At 42.7% G+C, this 21,546-nt stretch overlaps 1 protein-coding gene across 1 annotated transcript in view; it reads left to right on the top strand.

Moving 5' to 3' along the window:
* pard3aa (par-3 family cell polarity regulator alpha, a) overlaps positions 1 to 21,546 on the top strand; it is a 365,970-nt gene that overhangs the window by 103,491 nt on the left and 240,933 nt on the right. The window contains exon 3 of the mRNA XM_069698055.1: positions 11,670 to 11,844. Within this exon, the coding sequence (XP_069554156.1) occupies positions 11,670 to 11,844 (175 nt within the window). The remainder of the gene's footprint in view (positions 1 to 11,669; positions 11,845 to 21,546) is intronic.

The raw sequence follows: 21,546 nt of genomic DNA on the forward strand, positions 1-21,546 counted from the left end.
GTGTGTGTGTGTGTGTGTGTGTGTGTGTGTGTGTGTGTGTGTGTGTGTGTGTGTGTGTTCTGCTGTGCAGAATATTCATTCAGGTGCTGCACTTGAAGCTCACATGTGGAGGGATTTACAGACAAACCCTCACAACTTGCATAGAGCAGACAAAGCACAAAGCTTCGTCCGTATATTCCTTCACTCAAAATATTCCTAAACGAAACTCCTCCTTTCTCAAATCAGCTGCCTGCCTGTCAGTCCACCAGCTGCCTGTATCATGACTGACTGATGTGCACTACAATCATGATAAAGCATCTCTGTGTCAGTTTAAAAGAAAAAGGAGATGTTTATGGCATTATTGAAGATACTGAGTTGTAACACCTGCACTTATATTCAAGAGATATTTTTGCAATTTTGAATCCAACTGTTGCAAATTCACATCACTGACAGCATGAATAGGTTAGATGCTAAATATTTTGCATTTTCACGTCACTTATTCGTCACGCCCTGGTGTGTAATACTCCCTTTAACCTAGCAACCTGGGATTATCAGATGGCATCGACAGGTTTTGTTGTTTCTTTGTAAGAATAATGCCATATTGTTCGGTCTGTACACAATTCAACATACTCACTGTCTTAATCTCTGATCAAAAATAATTTATAACCATGTGATAGAATTCTTTAGTACTTCTATAAATGCGATATGACGCGATGCGATATAATTTATTGTCCCCATGGGGACATTTTTCTTGGACAAGTGTACCTGCATTTGATAGAATTCTGCACTTTAAAAACAAATCGTGGGATTTAAGTAAAAACGACTGCACTATCCATGCATCCACTATTTATACCCACTTTGTTGTGTGCAGGGTCACTGGGGGACTGGAGCCTCTGCCAGCTGGCTGACACAGAAAGACAGACAACCAGTCACACTCGCATTCACACCTACGGTTGATTTACAATTACTAATCAACCTTACACGCATGTCTTTGGACAGTGGGAGGAGAAAACCCACACGACAACAGTGCTCACCACGGCACCACTGTGTCGCCCCCTGTTTATACTTGTTTTTTTTTTCCATAATTGATTGTGAGTTTGTTGCACAGCTCCAAGCAATAACACACATGACATTACTATGTAACTGTATTCATGAAATGCATTTCCAGTAAGGATTTGCTTTCAGCAGTTCAGCACATTGGGGTGTTTGTTTTGAAGTCTATATTCTGTGAGTTCAAAGTGCTTCTCTTTGCATGTAAAGTAGTCAATGCTCCCATCCAGCCTCTGTTGTTGGTCCATGGCCTGCGGCTATCAGGCAGCTCACCCAGGGCCATCCCAGGTGACAGGGTGAAGGCTACCCTAGAGGGATACTAGGACTCTAATTTGGCAACAGTATATACACCTCAAAGCCAGGAAATGAATCTTAATTCCTTGTGTCATATTGGAGTTGTGTTTTGATCCATATATGTATTTGTTAAAAATGTCTGCCTGCATCTGATGGACACGCAGCTCATTTTACAGAGAATAGATCTCAATGCACATCATACTCAGCTCTCCGACCCAAACTCCAGCAGGTTGACGAGCACACAAAATGAAATCTATGATTTAGAATAACAATCCACACTTTGAAGCAACTTTTGTGCTTCAGTGTGGGATATACCCTGGACTTTGTTTACAACTAATGATCTACAATGGGACCTGCAGCTGTCCATCGGGTCAGTGTTAGATGTGGGCTGTTGGTGTCATGCTCTGAGAATCAAAGAGAAAACATTTTCATCTTTTCACCAACACCCTGAGAGAGATAACACTTTATCAATCAGGGCGAGCGTGTACGATGCGACAGTCCTAAAGCCTCTGGTTAATGATCGAGTCTGGCCTCGTTACAGGTATGAAACACCTGATTTCCATCCGCCTTGACTACAGAGGATGTATGGTCTTTTCAAGGATACAGCCCTCCCTCTCTGTCTGCTCGACTCCACTTTCTGCTCATTCCCTCCATCTCTTTCCACCAGGGAGGCCTGAAATGTTTGAAGCGTTCCCTTTTTTCTTCCGGCCCTCTCTCCCTCCCTGTGTGTGTTGAGGTCCCTGGATGTGGAGTTTTTAATTACTCTCTCCTATAGCTTTGTGCATAACCAATGAAAGATTGAAGGGCACTTCCCTCTGAAAGGCACTGTTAGAATATGGGTTTTTCTAATGCTATCGCTTTAGGAGAGGAATACTAATATACAAACTGTGACTTTTTGTGCTTTTGTTTGTATTATGCAGTTTGTGTGGGTTCGCTCACATACTCATATCTGTGTGTGTGTGTGTGTGTGTGTGTGTGTGTGTGTGTGTGTGTGTGTGTGTGTGTGTGTGTGTGTGTGTGTGTGTGTGTGTGTGCGAGTGGGGCCCCTAGACAGACTGTCTGGCTGTTATTTTGCATGTGAATCAGGGCTGGGGAGGAAAGGCATTATTAGATTGGGTGTGCAGCGCGCGGGGGTGGGCTGGTGAAGACTGGGAGAGCGAGTAGGTTCATTGCATTGATTAGATTTCTTTAAGACCAGTTGGAGGGTGCAACACCTGAAGGTGCCCTCAACAAGTCTGTTTAGACAGCAGAATAAATATAGAGCGGCATGAAAATCAATAGAGGATACCATAAAGAAATTATTAAATCACACAAAGTATTTTGGGTACAGCCTGTGCTTTAAATGCCCTTCAAAGGAACACAATATAAAGTACACATGAGGTGTATTGCAAATGACATGTCTCCCTTAGTACACTAACAAATAGTGCACTTACATGTTAGGACTTGTGTAGTGCAGGAATTTGTACAGGGTAATGTTGTCTTAAATTGCACACTACTGTTCTCCCTTTAGAGGAAATAACCTCAGCATGAGAACACATCACCCGCCAAAATATCTGCTGCTTTAATTATTTTGCCCAGAAATGAACGCGTTGTCATGCCCTCTGTTTAACAGACTCAATAAACATGCAAATGGCTGTAGCAGTAGTGAAAACGAAACCCTTTTGTGTTCAGGAACAGCCTCTTCAGATGTCCTAATTTGAAAACTTGTTACATCGGTGGCCCTTCCTCTAAGCAGCCAAGATGGCGACCATTTAGAGTGGAAAAAGTCCAGCGTTTCACACTTCTTTTTCGGACCGTTTTGAGTGCGTCGTCCTGCTCATTGTAATTCACTGCATGTTTCTGTACATGCACTCAAAAATAGTGTGTTTGTACACAAGTACACCTTTTAGAACACAATGAAGAATATTTTAGGGTCAATTTACAGAAGTTGTGAACACATTTCTTTGTTAATGTGATTCCAGTTAAAAATGTAGCTGATGGTGTGAGGATTCCTGTCTGATCCTAGTGTGTTTCCCTCTATATTTTGTCCCCGATCACCTCTCCTCATGTGTGCTGTCATTTCCCTGTCTGTTTGTTATTGTATGCCACGTGCCTGTGTGTTTTGTTTTGTGTTCCTCCCAGTATCCTCCTCCGAGCTCTGCCCTCTGACTCACTGTTCTCTGTCAGCACAGCTGGGCCTCATGTCCCTAATCACCTCCAGCTGAATACAAATACCCCGGTCTCCCGTCTGCTGCTTGCTCGTCAGTCCGTTCGTTTACCTGCGTGGTAGCAGAGTTTCCGGTTCTGACTCCCGCTTTGTTTCCCGCCTACCTGCCGTTCACCAGAACGAAGAAGATTACAGATCGTTCCTCGGAGACCATCTGCTGCAATCTTAGCAATCCCGTGTCGCGCTTCGAGCGTCACACAGTCGACCCTGCCTTTCCGTCCAGTTTCGAGCCACGGGTATCACCTGTACGAAGAAACCTTCCAGTTCGTTCCTCGGAAATCGGCTGTCGAAGGTTTGGCCATCCCGTGTAGAGTCGCGGACGTCACACAGTCGATCCTGCCAATCTGCTGCACTGGTGGAGGACCTCGGGATTCCCCCAGCGAAGCCACGCCCCGCTACGTGCCTGCCTGCCGCGGTCCGTGACGAGGCCTGTTTCGGGCTCAGGAGGAGAGAAGTGAGGAGAGGAGACTAGTCTCCCCGCGGAACATTGGGCTCCGGCCCCATACGGACTTCAACATTGTTTATCTCTGCCTACTGTGTGTCTGGGTCCGTTAAAACACTGACGTATCATAACAGTTGGACTCAGATTAGTTCAGCCTCAGTGTTAATTAATGTCAGGAGATTGATGGTAATTTATCCCATTGAAGTCATAACATGCACATCAATTTTCTTGCTGTCTTACAATGTGATGACGCATTCATGTATGTCATCATATTTCCCGCTATTGCTCCCTCTTCTCTCCTCCTCTGATTCACTCTTAAGTTGCAGACAGTCTTTTGTGTGCCTTCAAAAAAAAGTGTTTTTTTATTTCCCAGGGGCTGAATAGGCTTGAATTGTACATATGACCAGAGGTTATGAGGTATTAATATACATAGAAGAACACGTCGGGGGCGTAGTAGGAATTTTCCCCTCTGTCAGCACTGCGTAGGTAGCGCTCGCACGCGGCGTGCTAATATGTGTGAATTCATTTCCCCGAACGCAAGAGGGAAACTTCAAAGGCAGGGACGAGAACTTAGCCTGGTGGATTTGAAAGGGATGAGTCTTTAATCTGGTTAAACTTTGCTTGCTCTGTATATTTTCTCACTGCCTCTTCGTCCACTGTAACACCCCTCCCACCTCTTGTTTTTCTTCTTCTTCTTCTTACTCTGGTGAATCTGCCTCTCGAGCTACACTTTCCCTTCAAAAGTGAAAGAACTGATGACTTAATGTTTTAGCGAGTACAGCAGCGTGAACCAATCTCAGGACTTGCATGTGCTTGTTTGGGGATTATATTTCTTTAAGCCTGTCTTCTTCCTGCACACCGAACCCCCCACCGCCCTCCTCCGCTGCCGTCGCACTCCATCGCCGCTATAAACGGGAGGATGTATTCAATGTGTCGCAGCATCTTTACGCATTACATTTGCTCTGCGGCGTGACATCATTCCAGGTCTTGCCTTAGCGAGCCTTCGGGGCGCTCAGCCCCATGTGACAGCACCTGAAATATGCATATGTTTCTAAAGCGCTGCAGGGTGCCATTTGATGGTGAGTTGGAATGCTAGTGGTGGCAGGCCAGAGTGCTCAAGACTTATTCTCTGAATATTTGATGGTCTTAATGAGCAGGAAAACTACAGGACTAAGCACTTTGTTGGTTCACTCGAGTCACGGTGTGTGAGAAATAATGGACGGGAGGAAAGGATGAAATATTGAAAACCGTGTGATTGCTCAAGAGTAAGAAGAGGAAGGTTTGTCCAGTGTGATGCAGCCTGAGGTCCTAAAAAGTTAAAAGAAAAGGTCACGTTCTCTTAGTTGAGCGCATTAAAGGAAATGAAAGGACCATGCGCTGCTTCGACAGTGAGGAATGTATGATCAAAACCCCGATTGATTATCAGATTGTACATAATTGATGGATGCTTAAAGGATCCGTGGCTGCTTGAGGATGTCAAAGGGGTGTGAATGGATGGGTGGACAGATGGATGGATGGATGGATGGATGGATGGATGGGCGCTGTGTGGATGAGGGATGGTGGTGGTTCACAGCTATTACTCAACAAGTTTAGAGTCCTTGGAGTTTCTGGTGGAGTAAGTGGCTTTCACATTTTCCACCACTACTGTACCTGTAATAACTTTGCACCCCTGGTGCCCTTGCAATAAAATGATGATAGATGACGGGGGGTGGGGCGGACCTGGCCTGTTTGTGTGGGTCTGAAGGGATGTGTCTTTTTTTGTTTTTTCATCAGAGGCAGTATATATATATGTGAAAGTTGCCTCAGACATTAACAAAACTTTCATTCATTCATCATACCAAGTAATACACAGACTAAAGTGTTTTCCCTTCCTGCTTTCATCTTTAAGACAAATGGGAGGCATTTCAGCAGAACCATCCTCATCCTCACACACAAATAGCAGTGAAGGAGACACAAGGATGCAGCTAAATGAATTAGGCTTATCTGCTCAGTCTTTGGTTATAATCAGTGCTTATTAGATACACATTGAATTGTAGCTTTTAGATGAAAAAAAAAAATAGCAAGATAATTGAGTGAATAATCTTGCCTCCGAGGAGTGACTTTTTGTGCAGCAATAAATATTTATATTTATATTTAGGATACAGCCCGGCTCGACTTTGGATGTGCTCTTTAATTGAAGGTGTGGATTGAGCGGACAGATTTCCCGCGGGTTGACTCATGTCAGCCGTCCCTTCCACTTGGCCGTGAAAAAGCCGCTTTGGCAGATATGGATTAGCGTCAGAGCATTGCAGCGCAGGTATTACACGTCTCTATTGGCACTGCCAGCGCTGCCCCGCAACTGCTAATAACCTCTGTTGTCTGGTGTCCTCGCAGCGCCACTCGGTGAACTCCCGGGACGGCTGTTTTGTACCGACGGCAGCCTTAAAGCCCGGGCTTCCTGGCAGATCAGACATTGAGGAGGTAGAGGGGTGTATTTGGTGGAGGGAGGGAGGGCTGGAGAAGAGAGAGAAGAGATGGAGAGAGGTTGTCAAAACAGCTCCTCATTCCCCCCCTCAGTTGCTTCCTCTCCATCTCCTCTTCATCTTCCCCACCTTGCTGCCAAAACCCGGAAGGAGATCAAAGGAGGCCAACATGAAAGGCATCCCTGACACTCTTGTTTTTCAGTGCCCCGTCTCCCTGCTCCTCTCCGTTATAGATATGGAAATGCTGAAACCCAAACACAACTTGTACCTCGGTTGCAGAGAATGCCCGCCCGGCCTCATCCGACTTTCTCCCTGTCTTTTCGTCTGCTTCTTCTGCTTCTTCTCCTTTTCCTCCGCCTCATCTCACCCCTTCATCATCTTCCCTCACCATCCCCTGCTCTTGCCTCTCTCCAGCAGCCCTCAGGCTTCCAGGTAGATAACGCTTGATTGGCAGCTGCTGTGACAGTCAGTGGAACCAGGCTGAGAGTGGATGAGTGTCAGCCTTGCTCCAGGGGCTTAAGGCAGCAGCAGTGTTGTAGCTCCCTGCTGCAGAGAGAGAGAGAGAGAGAGAGAGAGAGAGAGAGAGAGGCCCATGAAATAAGACTCAGTCACGTCTTCTCTTTTCCTCGCTTCTCTCAACTGAAGCAGGTAGGAGCTAAATAGGTTTTTCAAATCGCTCCAGAGTTTATCCCGAGACTGGAAACTTGAACATTTCTTCAACTCACATCCTGTAATGTGCTCTCCCTCTCTCGTTCCTCTTTTCCTCCCTTTGGTTTTGATATAAGTGTGTGTTTTATTGTAAGTTGTAGCATCGTGTTATTCAGGAGCTCTTTAAAATTCTCTTTCTCTGCCTCCCTCACTCCCTCCCTCCTATCTGTTCTGAATCCTCAGCCTCAGCTGTCACGCCACTTGACAATTAGCCATGCTGCTCCCGTCTGTGCATTGCTAAAAAACTTTTTCCTTCTTTTGAAAAACTTCTGAATACGACCCAACACCCGCTGTACAGCAGCCACGGGGGAAAGTGGGAGAATAAAAAAATGGAAACGTGAAATCGTCTCAGTTCTAAAGTGACTGTGACCAATTCCCAGATGGAGGGAAAACATTTTGTGATGGCTTTCGCTGTGTTGCCGCTTGAGCTCTGTCCCGTCAACAGCAAGAATTTCGTCAGTTTTCCCCCTGGCCCAGTGTACCCTCTTCTCCACGGCACAGACAGAGGACAGCATGGGGATGGAAAGAGCACACAGAGAGAAGCAGGAAAGGGAGGATGCTTTATGGGGAACTTCTTAAAATGTGGCCACCCACATGCAGACATGCATTGATGATAACTGTGGAAGTCAAACAAAGGTTTCCAACTCCTTCATCCACCATTGTTTGTATGTTTTAGTCACCGCACACACAACTGGCTACAAGCAAAACTGATACTTTTTGAACCAATAATCCAGAACTTATAGATACACAAACTTGTCACGTCAATGTCAGTGTCACGTTTAACCTTGACAAGTCATGAAAAGTAAGGGGCTTTAGGTTTAGGCACCAAAAAGCATGTGGTTATGTTTAGGAAAAGTAAATGGTGTGGTTTAAATGTGACACAGTTGCAATTTAGTTCGGTTCAGGCACCAAAACTACTGGGTTAGGTTTAGAAATCAAGAATACTGGGTTAGGTTTAGACATCAAACCTATTTGGTTCAGTATCTCTTGACTTCTTATCATCTCTGAGGATTTGATTAGATGCACAAATTAGACAGAATGCAATTTCCATTTGAAACGGGTGAGATGCTGGGTTTGATTTTCAGGAGAGGCAGGGGTTGTCAGCTCTGATAAAACAGCCTGAGCTCCCATAAAAGGAATGTTTGTGCAAGTTTGGTTTTATAATCATACTTCATTTTATGAGGTGAAAAGCTTCAGGCTGCTGACTGTCTCACTTCAGGTACGAAAACTACTGGTTTAGGTTTAAGAAAATATCATTTTTGGGCATCAAATAAGTTATTTTACGTAAGTAACATTATGTGTGTGTCATTAAGTTACTTAATATACGGCATGTATTTTAAAATACATTATACTATGTAAGTGCTGTAAGTAACCTACTTACATAACTTAAAATAACTCCATGCTGACTTTTGTTTTTTCACTTTTGGACTTGAACAGTGGTCTACTTGTACTTTGTCACATGACTTCTTTCTTCTACCCAGTTTGTCACGGGGTGTGAGAACAGACTGGTCATATCTTTTATGTACTTTTCACACTTCGACGAGGCAAAACATGACACTGACACAGTATCCTCTAGTGGACTGAAGGGTGTAATACACTCTTTGGCATAATACAGGGCTGTATACGAATGAGCAGCCATGCTAAAACTTGATACGAAATGAGGACATTGCATCTGTATTTCTGATATGATTTCAAAGAGTTTCCAAAAGCTCTTTTGAATGAGCCTTTGCCTTCATTTTTGTTGGAAAAGTTTAGTGGGGATGAATAAAACTTAACTTGTAGTAAAAAGATCAATAACAGTCACAGCTACAAGCAAATGACGTTGTCAATTGCTTGGGAATCAGCCAATCCTTGCATTTCATGTTTGGCTTTACAAGTTGGATGACTAACGGTAGCTTGATGCTTCTTCCATAAAAAGCCCTCAGATTTCTTAACAGAGGGAACCTTTCATGTCTTTTGGGGTTCAGGGGACGAACGAGCACTTTGAAGAGCCCATAAATATTGAATGCAGGATAAACGCAGGCCCATTTGATTATGAAATGGAGGGTGTGTGAATGAGTTTCGCTGTACATGTCAGATACCACCAGAGTGCTCTGGAGTGCGTGGTGAATGGATGCAAGGAATGGCAAAGTGGACCTAATTAGAGGGATTTGGAATGTATTTAAAAATGAATTGCACTTCGCAGCGACATCAACAACAGTATTCAGCACTTCTCTAAATGGGCAGCTGGCAGGCAGAGGGCTTGTCAGGCTGCTAAATACTCCCAGCAACATATGAATGGGAGGCCTGATTACTTTGTCACTAATGATTCATTGGCTCGCACATACACTGGGGCAGTGTAAAAGCCTCTGGGGACAACCCTTCACTCTGGTCTGTGTTCACAGCCGCCTCTGGTTCTTCACGTCCTTCGCATCATTATCACGACAAAAACGTAAAAAAAAAGTTAAAGCAGCATTTTATCTTTTAAACAGGCGCAAAACATCTCCAGTTCCTGAAATAATTGAACAAGTATAAAGCATGAAGCCACATTGATAAATATCTATCCTCATTTTTTCCTATTAACTGTGTTTATGGTTGAACACAAAGCAAAGCATCTTTTAATTCCTTCACACATGTGAGTTTACACATTTACCAATAAGCAAACCTGCAGGATGTTCCCTCCTCAAACAGCCTGATTGCTAACACTGAGGCCGTCTTATTTTGTAGCTGCAGATCTCGTTCCTTGCTGATTGCCTCTCTGGTACACTGAGCAAATTTGCGATAAACCCTTACAACCTGAGGATTGTAATTTCAAGATCGGAGTCGAACGTGATTAGAGTGAAATGGGTGAAGCCTTCACTGATCGAGTATGTCTCAGAGATGGCGTAGGATGTGAGGGAATATCTGAGAGAAAAAGACGAAAAAAAAAAGCAGTCTGCTTTAATTGCGTAAAGCCAGTGTGAGGGATGTCGCTGTGAATTACGGCAACAGTAAACCACACGGGCATACTCACAGAGAGGCATAAATTCAGACGCAGACACACAAACACACACACACTTAAGTATCATCCTCTGCATGTGAATTAAATCATAAAGAAGAGCAGGGGCTTCTAAACTTGTTTATATGCAGATTTCTCCTGCATTGGGTGATGAAAAACAGCAAATACACTTGTGCTATTTTTACCCTCAGACAAATATAATGTGAGATACACGAAAGCTGTTTGCTCCCAACAGCGACTAATGCTTTTTTTGTTGTTGCTCTCTCTGCATTCACTGCTTTCCATTACATAGATTTACAGGTCGCACAAAGGCATGAAAAGGAACTCATTTCAAGTGCGTAAAATACATACCATTGTTCCATATAACTCGGTGTGCATCCTTCTGCTGCTGCATGATTGCTCAGTCTGGTTGGAATAAGAGGTTAATCTTCTTGTGAGAGGTTTAGTAACAGGTTGTGTTTGCAATGAAAACCATTTGGCACAACACCTCCACTCAGTTGGTACAGTGTTTCAGGGGTCTCTCTCTCTCTCTCTTCTCTTTGTGTGTGTCTGTCAGTTAGGAGCCTTAAGAAAAGTCTTAACTCAGATGTCGTTCTTTGGCATTGACTGAAAAAAGGAGTCTAGCGTTTCTTTCGCACTATAATCCAGAGTGTGTCTCTCGCTCTTGCTCTCCTGTTAAGTGGGCAAGTTTGGCTGCAGCGATGAGCAATGTGTGTTAGACGCTGATAATTAAAGGATGCTACAGGGACTTCTTCCTAACTGGCCTGGGAAACATGGCATCATGTCACCTTTGTTGGAGTGGAGCAGCTGCCCACCGCGGGAGGCAAACCTGGCAACCCGAAGCACCTCCGCGCTACATTGCTGCAGATGTTGCAAGATTAGACTGTAGAGAGTTTGTGTGGATGCGTGTCACTACAATACTTACGTCATGTTTGGGATCGATACTTCGTGATACTATCTGCAGGACTGCAGATAACCTGAGCGTAAACTTACAAAACACGCACATACATTTTTAAATGTTTAACTTTTGCTCCTTTTACACGAGTAAATCTCAGCGTCAGTGAGCTACAGCATTCCCCATACATTAGCTCCTCTCACTGTGCATTGGCGTGTCTGTGTGTGTTCGACAAGCTAGCGTCTATCAATAGCCTGCATGTGAGGCATTTAGGAAACATCAGTGAATTGTAGCGACTACCGCTGGCCTGCTGTGTTTACACATAGTTTGCACGTGAGGTGTAAATGGACGATCTGTAAAGTGTAGCTACAGAAAAGAAAAAAAACGTTGTTGCATGATTTGTACTGTAATGAATGATGTTTGCTCCTTGTTAAAATGTTTTTTCTAAAATTAATATAAAAATGGTAAAAAGTATATTATATTGTGTACTGTTTCACATATGCATGTATGAACACACACACATGTCCACTCATAAAACATACAGTATGCAACGCCACATGTACTGCATATGTAGAAACGTACGACATTTTTTTCTCTCTTAAACTTCCCAAACACACACACTAACACAAACACTTGTTTACCATCTGTCTCTCCAGCTGATCGCGGTGTATGAAGAGCAGGATCCGCACAATGGAGGTGACGGTACCAGTGCCAGCTCCACAGGTACGCAGAGTCCAGAAGCTTTCGCCGGTGAGATGAGCTCAGCATCGGCCTTCCAGCCCTACCAAGTGAACAGCGAGATCGAGGTCACTCCGTCTGCTCTGCGATCCAGTGAGTCCAATGACAAATGTTATCTTGAATTATATCATCACTAGTAGTTGGTGTAACAGTAAAAGACAGGTAATATGATGTTATATTTATACATGTTGAAAGGTAGACTGAAGAAAAATCTCCATAAATGCACTGTTCCACTGCAGCTTCTGTATAAATTGCTGCTCAAAATTGAACAAAAATATGAAAAACTCCAATTAAACAAGCTTTTTTTGTGAAAAAAATAACTTACAACTCGCTTTACTGAAATATTGGGGAGCTTGAAGTGGATTTTCTACCTTCTAGCTACAACAATCAACATTGTTGAGAGCTACAGTATGAAATAGAAAAAGCAGTCCTCTAATGCAAAGAAAGGAAAAATAAGCATCAGCGTGAGCAGTACCTCATGGCCCATGCTGTACATTTTATAAGAAGGAGCAGCAAATCTATGCCACCAGCAGGAATTGAGAAAGCATGGCTTTAAAGGTCACAGACACGAAGCTAAAAGTTACTGTGAAAGCTAAGTATAACCAAAAGTGTGAATGCAAACCAAACTGTGGGCCGGTGCTTTTATTAAACTACATGTGTTTATTTTCTGGTTTGAAGTTCAGATAAGTTAAATTGCAGCCAGAAATCACACCTCAGCCATCATAATGTCAGATAAAAGACAAAGTGATTATGGATTGAGCAAACATATCCAGCGTTTGAGGCCTTTGTTGACTGGTTGGTTTATAACGGGACAGTGTGGTCCAAAATGCTAAAAAGTTAACGTTTTAATACTCTCTCCTCCAACCAGCCGGCCACAGTCTGCTTTATTTGACATGCTTCAGGTGTATTGTATTGTGTGGAGCTGAGTGTCTGTCACTGCGTGCCCGGGGACTGCGCTCACTTAGACATACAAGTGGAAACCGAGACAACGGAAGGAATTGAGACACAGCGCGATACTCAGTCATGCATGAGCAAAAGCACACATGGCAGAGCAAGGTGGACATGCACACGCTCACACACGGCACGCACAAGTCAGTGGCTGGGATGTAGCTTATGTGCACATATTCACGTCCAATGAAGTGGAACCAGGGAGTTGATGCAGAGCTGTCTTAAACTTCAAAGGACATCTGAGACATTCAGAGCCAAAACTCACACACAGGCATGGACCGACACACTCCTGCACATGAATGGGCGGTTAAAATAACTCTCCTGCCTCGACATAAGAACTCATCACGACCTGATCGACTGTGGAGATTTATGGAAATTGTTCTCGAGAACGGCGGCAATCTGAAAGTCCACCAGTGCCGTGGTGTGAAAAGCGGGTGTGTTTGATGCTGTCTGACCTGCTGTCGACTTGCTTCAAACAAACCAACATTTGAAATGTGCACCTGCTTTTTGCGAGACATGCTGGTGTTTCTTTTTGTATCCCCCCACACCTTATTCAGTACTGATTTATCATTTCTAAAACACATGTGGCTACAAGATGAACAAAAAAGCTCTCCACTGGACAAGCCAGACTTGAGGCTGTGTTGGAACCTGCTGCCTTGAACAATGCGACGACTTAAATTTTGCCCCTTTCCAAAAACCCTATCTCTTCCTTTTGTCTGTGTCTACATCAGATCCATTAGGTCACTGTATTCAATTCAGTTTAATTGGATTTAAATAGTGCCAAATCACAACATAAATCATGTCAGGGCACTTAGGATAGACCTTACAATATTGCATCAGAGCCACATGCACAATCAACTGGTTTGTGTTTAAAATGCAGCAATACAGTTTTGGTAGAACCATTGCGCTGCCAGTACAGCTGGATTGATTTAAATAGGGGCATATTATGAAGAAAACACTTTCTCCAGGTGCGGCTTTAGTGATAGCTGTCCCAAACCAGTTTGTGTGCAGTAAAATCCTCAGACAGTCTGTCCATCTTGAGGTGAAGCACCGCTGAGTAATGCAGCAGACATCATATAAGTTTGCTTTTACTACTTGTCGTTGAAGAACTCTGAGATATAGCTAAACACTTTACATGATTTGTTTAAAATCTCAGAAGCCAACTAAAACAAAACAAAACCATCACTTTGTCACATCACAGCTACATGTATTTAATTTGTCCAATATGCATTAATCAACCATTTATACAAGAATAAACAGTTTACTTTATAGTACGTGATTGCTGTGGATTGTTGATGGGTATGAGGATTGTTGTGTATTGACAGTAGTTACATATTTTAAAAAAACTTACATATACAGTAATTTAACAATGGAACAAGCAAGGCATCCGTTAATGGTAATGTTAACTGTCGTGTGTTTATGGTGAATTGTGATGAGTGCAGTTGTTGATACCCTCCTGCTGCCCTCCAATACTGTGAATGTGACTTCTATAGTAAAGACATTCAATTTGATTTTATTTATATAGTGCCAAATCACAACACAAGTTATTTCACGGCACTAACATAAACAGAACCATACCACAATATAGAAAGGAACCCAAGAAATCAACAATTCCCAAATGAGTGATAGCCGTGAGGAAAAACTCGAAGAAACCTCAAACGGAGCCCGAGCTCAGAGGTGGGCGGCCGTCTGCCTCAACTGGTTAGGGGAGAGGAAGCGAGAGAAGAAAACCGTAGAGATCCAACACAATAGACTGTCAGTACCAGAGACACCTGCAAGAGAAAGCACAAAACTAAGCGAGCCAGGAGAACTGCAAAGAGAGATGACACACCATAAATAATACTGATGAGAGAGAAGGCATGAAGTTAATGAGATGTTATGTTGGCATATAAATACTGTACATGGAGAGTGCAGGGAGAGAGAGTGGGAGGGAGGGCCCCCAGCAGCCTAGGCCTATAACACCACATACTGTAATAAAGGGATGGATCAGGGTCACCTGAGCCAGCTCGAGCTATAAGCTTCGTCAAATGGGAAAGTTTTTAGCCAATTCTTACAAGTAGAGAGGGTTTCTGCCTCCTGAACGGAAGCAGGAAGCTGGTTTCACAGGAGAAGGGTCTGAAAGCTGCAGACTCTTTCTGCCATTCTTCTTTTGGAAACGCTAAGAACATCAAGCAGGCCAGCAGTCTTGTGAAGTGCTTTATTAGTATAATATGGTAGAACAAAATCTTTGAGGTACGATGGAGCTTAACCATTAAAAGCTTTTGAAGTTAGAAGAAGTTGCAATTTAATTCTTGATTTTATTGGTAGCCAATCAAGAGAAGCTAATATAGGAGAAACATTAGATAAGTGTGAAATCATAAAAAGTGTGTCGTGATCATTTTCTCTGCAAACAAAACAAATTGAATTCACTGAAAAATGGAATAATAAAGTATTTCAATTAAAAGTTAAAGAAATGTTTGACCTTCTCCCGATGTTCTAAATTTGTATGTCTTTGAATGATTTCACAGTATCAAGCGTGTCGCGCCACATTTATTTTCATTGTGATATCACAATAATGAAGCTTCTGAAAGCTGTTCTCCGCCCACACAAACACACTTTGAAGCCTTCCCTCTGCATCCCCTAAATTATACATCTTAGATTTCGGCGCAGCAGAAGAACTGATTGCTTCCTACACGCAGCACCTTCCATGGTGATGGGTCGACTTTATCTATAGCGGCGTTTTGGAGCTAATGACCGTGGAGATGATAGGCAGGGAAGAGGCAGTCAGGCAGGAGACAATGATATGTTTTGTTTTGTGCTCGTGTGATGAAGAGCAGTATTACCAACAATATACAAATCAGATTGCATTGTTTACAGGATGTGTTTATTCTTTGTAGATTATATGTAATACACGTCGACTCGTCCCTGTTTGCACTCTTAAAGTACCTGAAATAAATGGTCAGCCAGATGAACAAAACAGGGGAGGGTCCCTCCAGAGGTACAGATGAGCAAATTACTGCCAGTAATATTGCATATCAGACATCAAAGTGTAGCAGCGCCGCCCTTGGCAGCTGTGCTCTGAGGCAGAGAATTATGGCTCTTTAAAATCATCATCTTTCAGAGCCGTATTGATTGTTTTTTTTCCTCCTACAACTCCCAAAGTCCCAAACTCTACCTCCAGTTTTTTTTGCCCGTCCTCCATCCCTCCCTCGCCACCGCCTGGGGAGCCCATTTTAGATTTCAAGCTAACACGTACCACGCAGGTCAAACTGCTAATAATTGGATTGGAGATGAGATGTAAATTACAATAATGAATGTAATTTTCCCGTAATTATACGGACGCCGGAGCTGCCGCTGCTTCGATTTGCACAAAATTGTAATCTTTGAGAAGTAAGAGAAAATGTCTGAAACTTTAAATTAACGCTGGATCTTAATGGTGCACATTTCAAAGCTGAATATTATGTTCTCTGTTGCTCAAAGAGTATTTCTCTTTCACTTTATATCACTGATAGTCAGGTTGCAGGTTGTTCAAGTTTTCTACCATATGTTTTAACTGTTTCTTGGCAGTCTCTTCAGACATGGTGCAACAGGTTAGCAGCTTTTTAATGTGTATTTGAGGCTGAAATTAATGAAAGTATGCTATGAGATAGCAGCCATGCCAGGTGGCAAAGTGATGGCTTTAATTCCCCGCCTCTACAAATCACAGCCAAAGAGGGAAAGCTCTCTGTAGTCATCTGCCGTTTTACAAAAAACGGTGTGTAGTCGGGGTTGCATTTCAGGTGTCTGCCAAATAGTTATTTTTCCCTCTAAACTTCTCACTGTGTTACATTTCAAGAAATGTTCAAATGAACCGATAACTCAACAAAAATCAAAGATTGGAGAAAAAACGGAAAACAGATTTGCAAATTCGTACTTTTTAATTTTCTCCTTTCTTAAACATTTAACGACCTCTCAGACGTTTCTGCTGTCCCTGGATATAAAACTGGATATAATAGAACACCTGTATACAACACGATTCAGTGTGCGACAGCCTCCTTATCGACGCTAATAAATCACAATAGCAATAATGTAAAAACATTAAAAGCAAGAACAGCAGTGTTAAATATAAAATATATTGTGCAATAAGCTCACGTGTACAAATCAGCGTCGGAACCTAATCAAAGTATTCTAATCCATGTACTCTGAGGTAGTTGTTAGAGCAGCTGTAAACAAGTGAAGTCATGGACTGATACTGACTAGCCCCATTAGTAACACGCTGCTTACACCCTGATGCATCAGTACTAATAACCTAATGATGACATATAATATATCAGTGGGAACAAACAGGACTTTTTTGTGAATACTTTAACTATATTTTGCTGGTGATACTTCCTTGCTTTCACTTAAGTAGGATTTTTAATGCCAAACTTTTACTTGTAATGGAGTATTTTTTTTAACTTCACTGTATTAATACTTGAGTTTAAAATTTTTTATCCTTCCATTACCACTCTTAATATTTCTACAGCTCAGAGGACACTCTGAAGGATCAGTGTGAATTACCTTCTTCACACACTTACACACACTTTGTCTTCCTTCAACTTGACTTTCATAGATTATTACTTTTCCTTGATTATCGGTTATGTAGCAATTGTTCAGGATACACAATCAGGAAATGGGAGAAGCTCAAGTGCTGTTGGCAGAGGTTAAAACTAGCCTGACATTGATGTGAAGTAGCTTTAAAACACTAACGGAAGATCACAGTGATTGCAGTGATACTTCCATCATTGACCCCCCGATGAGAAGTTATTTGTGCACAGATCAAAGTAAAACATCTACGGATAACTTGTGATTCTTCCATTTACAGTGACCACTTTAAAACTTTCCACCCCAGCCAAGTGGAGCTGGCAAGGTGATGACGAACTGTCCATTCCTCCCTTGACCTGCTCTGATGAATCTCTTGAATCTCTGCCCCCCTTGGTCCTTGAAGCTCTGTGGCTGCAGGGACACCATTAGAGAGATTGCCCGTGGGGTGTGTGTGTGTGTGTGTGTGTGTGTGTGTGTGTGTGTGTGTGGTGGTGGTGGGAGGGAGGGGGGGGGGGGGGTTGTGACACCTTCAAAGAGGAGGGCCTTCATCTAATCAATTTGGCTTAGTGGTCTGCCACCGAGGAGGCTCCCTGCCACCAGCCAAGGCCGTATAAAAGTCACCGCAGAGGAGGAGATTCACAGTGACACACAACATTAGGGCAAGTAGTCCCCTAGAATACCTCAGCAAATGTTTGAAATACACAAATCTGCTCAATTAAGGCATAACTTCACTGAGACTGTCAAGATGTTTTCTTAAAGCATTTTTTTTTTTTACTTTTCAAGATCGCCATCTCAAGTTCAAGGCTTAATAAGTGGACTGCCCCTCCATCGTGGGCCCTCCCAGTGGGTTTGGCAGTGATTGCCCATTATAGATAAACCAGCAGGTTTAGGTTTGGCACCACATGCAGCTAGGTCTGATAGCAGGAAATGGTACTTATCTTCCTCATCTTCCCCCCTCCACCCTCTCTCTCTCACTCTCTGTAACTCTCTCTGGTCCAGAACCATGTCTTCAATCTCTCACTTCAGAGGTGAACAAGTGATGCAGGAGGATCTTGGGGGTTTGTTATCGAAATAATCACAGTTAATAACAGTGGCATCAGCTGATTGGTCCTGTCTGATGGTTTCCCCAGCTCACCTCATTTCTCTCTCTGCCTCCTCCCTCTTCTGTAAAGATCATTGAATCTTTCTTTGAAAAAAAAATATATTTAATTGATTCACAGTTTGAGCTTTAATGTACATGGGGCAGTTTAGAGACTAAACTATTAAATAGTTAGGAATGATGACATTTTTAGTTATTTCGGGAGGATTTCACCTTTATTGACGATGTAAGGCGAGATACAGGCTGGAAAAGAAAAGCAGAGAAATGGGGCTATGACCATAGACTGTATATAAAAGTTGACATAGCTCTGTAAAATGAGGCTGATGCGTAAGAGCCTTAAACTGCAATACCACCGGGTGCCATTAGAGGTTGACTCCAAAAAGCCTCCGGCTCCATAAACTGCCATTCAACTTCTCTCATAAAATAATTCCATCATTAATTATAAAATAAGCTTCAAAAAGACCAATTTTTTTTTTTTTTTTTTTTTTTTTTTTGGGGGGGGGGGGACACGTGATTGACAGTTCTGTGGTGTAGTCAGGTTAAGGCTATCGGTGGGCGGGACATACTATCTTCGGGTTTCCAATCAGATCGAGTCAGATCCAACGCTCGCTAACCCCCAGCTCTTCCAAATATGGTCACGTTCACAAACCAGTGGGTGACGTCAATGTTGGTTGCACCCTTGCATATGACATGCCACAAAGGTCTGGTCAGCCAGTATTCAAATCATGGATCTTAAAGTTGGCATTACTAGGCTACATTATGCCCTTGCTATTGGTAACTTAAACATATTCTTAGCTTGAGTGTATTCTCACCAATGGTCTTGACCTTATCTAGTCTGTGCCTGGCTGAATGCGGCACTCCTGAGTAAAAGCTTGCTATTTGTTTACCTAAAGTTCTGGGCCCATAAAAGATGTCAACTAAACAGAACTTAAGTCTACAGGTTACATCAACACCACAAACTGAAAGTATTCAACTGTTCTAACAAACTAGACACCATTGGGATCATATACTGGCCATTTAGAGACAACAAGCGGTCACACACAAACACCACACTACCAACTGAACTACAACTAACAAAAACAGGACTAATCCTGGAATGGCAGACTTACTTCAATATTATCCCAAACAAATTATATTAAAAACTAATACATTCTAAAGAAACCAACAAAATATCTGAACTAAGAAATACATCCCATGAACCCCAGTGCCTCCTAAATCACATCATGAATGAGTAACTGTCAACCTGGAGTTGGTAAAGGCCAGAGTGTGTGGTTACTGAAATGAGGTGAGAACAGTTGAACGGGTAATTGAGGAACTGGTGCTGCACAAAAGAGGCAGGAAGCTATTAAAGTGAGGTTAGATTGGCCTAATTAGACTTAAAAACTGGCAACGAGAGACAATAACGGTACATAGCAGCATAATGAATAATTGGAATGACTGTCAGTTCACTGGTGGTAATGGTAAAAGCTGGAATGAGGAGATCAGTTAGATGTAAAACTGGCAACCTGCTGTCCACAATAGAATTAGCAGAAAGTGTCTGAATGAGTGGCTTTCCAGGAGGATGTTGCACTGCATGAAAGAAGTGCAATTTGGATAAAACCAGTGTGGTGCCAACCATTGAGAGCTTGTTCTTTTATAATTATATTGGTGGAGAGTAAGAAAATAGTGAATAGGTAATCTTTTATTCAAGGAAACCTGTTGTAAAAGGTGCATGGAGTAAAAACCTGGCATCCCAGTGGCAGTAATGTGATTAGATGAGGACTACAAGTTGGTAAATAGCAACACAATTAGCAGTTAATTACTAATACCTCTCCTCACCACTTCACCTCTGTAAAGATGGTTTCTATTAAAACAAAACTGTAGCACTTAATTATTGTCAGAAGTCCCTCCTCCATTTCTCACAGAGAATGGAACCGTTAAGGAAAAGGCCAGAAGTTTTCTCTCTGGAGACCTTGAAATTTCATTTTGTTTCTTTTCCTCTTTTATATATGGCCCCTGGAAGAAGTGATGAAACAGGCTTTTTTTTAAGAGTCTCTGTTTCTCTCTCATCCTCTGCGGTGCCACAACGTGATCCATCATCATGACATTTGTCATGACAGGCTTATCCTCTCAGCTAACATTGAACAAGAACTGATCATTTATTTAGCTTTGTTTCAACACAACATTAAAACAACCAGAGTTATTTGTCACAGTTTCTCCAGTGATTCATCCTCTTGTGTTTTAGGTGGCTACGGAAGCAGATTACTGTTGTTCCAATTGAATCCGTTCTTGCCAGAGTAGTAATAAAGTCAACAGAATAAACTTGAAGACATGCAGTGTTTCCCACACATAGACTTTACTTGGGTGGGCCGCTGAGGTATATTTGGTGACCCATTTCAGCATTTTTAGTATATTTGTTTTTTAGTCTGTCCAAGAGAGCGACGTTATCGAGGCGATCAATTAATGAGTGGCCAGTCACCCCTCGCTTTCCTTCACCTGTGTCTGATCTGCACCCTGTGAGCGTAGGGGTTGGGTGGGGGTTGGGGGGGGTGTTGAGCTCCGCCCTCCGTGAAACACACAGCGACCGAAGGACAGAAACTAGCACGACCATCACTACCTGCAAAACGCACACCAGAACTGTACAGTACATGTCTGTCACTTAGTGAGCGAGGGATCAAAGTTACACTGCTGGTCGGCTGAAATTAAAAAGCCGTCTGTCTTCATAGGGTCCAGCCAAGTACTAGCTTCTGACCGAGACGTGTTTCTTTCAGGAGGGGCAAGGGGTTCCTAATTGAAGGACAAAACCTGGATTTCAAATCAAGTAAATCTTTTATTTAAAACTTTTCAAACTAGTTTGGCAACATATGAGCTGAGTGCACTGCAGTAGGCATGCAGGGAACATTGGTGTAATTGTAGATACAGAAATTAACCTGGGTGCCCCCCCACCTGCTAAATCGCACGAGTCCCTGTTTACACGCCAGTGCCACACAGTGCCTTTCACCACCACCAGTTTATTCCCAACCTATGAGAAACACTGACCACTGTAACACGAGTCACTGTTTAAGATCTGAGACCACTAACAAAGACTAACACTAACACTAACTACATTGACAAAGAAGTGTTTCGTAGATCTATGAAGGGCAACAATGACACAAACACGTATAGTTACATGCAAAAATTTGGGAACCGCTCTCTACATCACAGCTCTCTTTGTTGATTTTTAAAGT

This window comes from Brachyistius frenatus, unplaced genomic scaffold (genome assembly GCF_029030835.1).
Source record: "Brachyistius frenatus isolate BFR_SWC_R1_liver_20210118 unplaced genomic scaffold, ASM2903083v1 Contig_25, whole genome shotgun sequence".
Classification (NCBI taxonomy): Eukaryota; Metazoa; Chordata; class Actinopteri; family Embiotocidae; genus Brachyistius; species Brachyistius frenatus.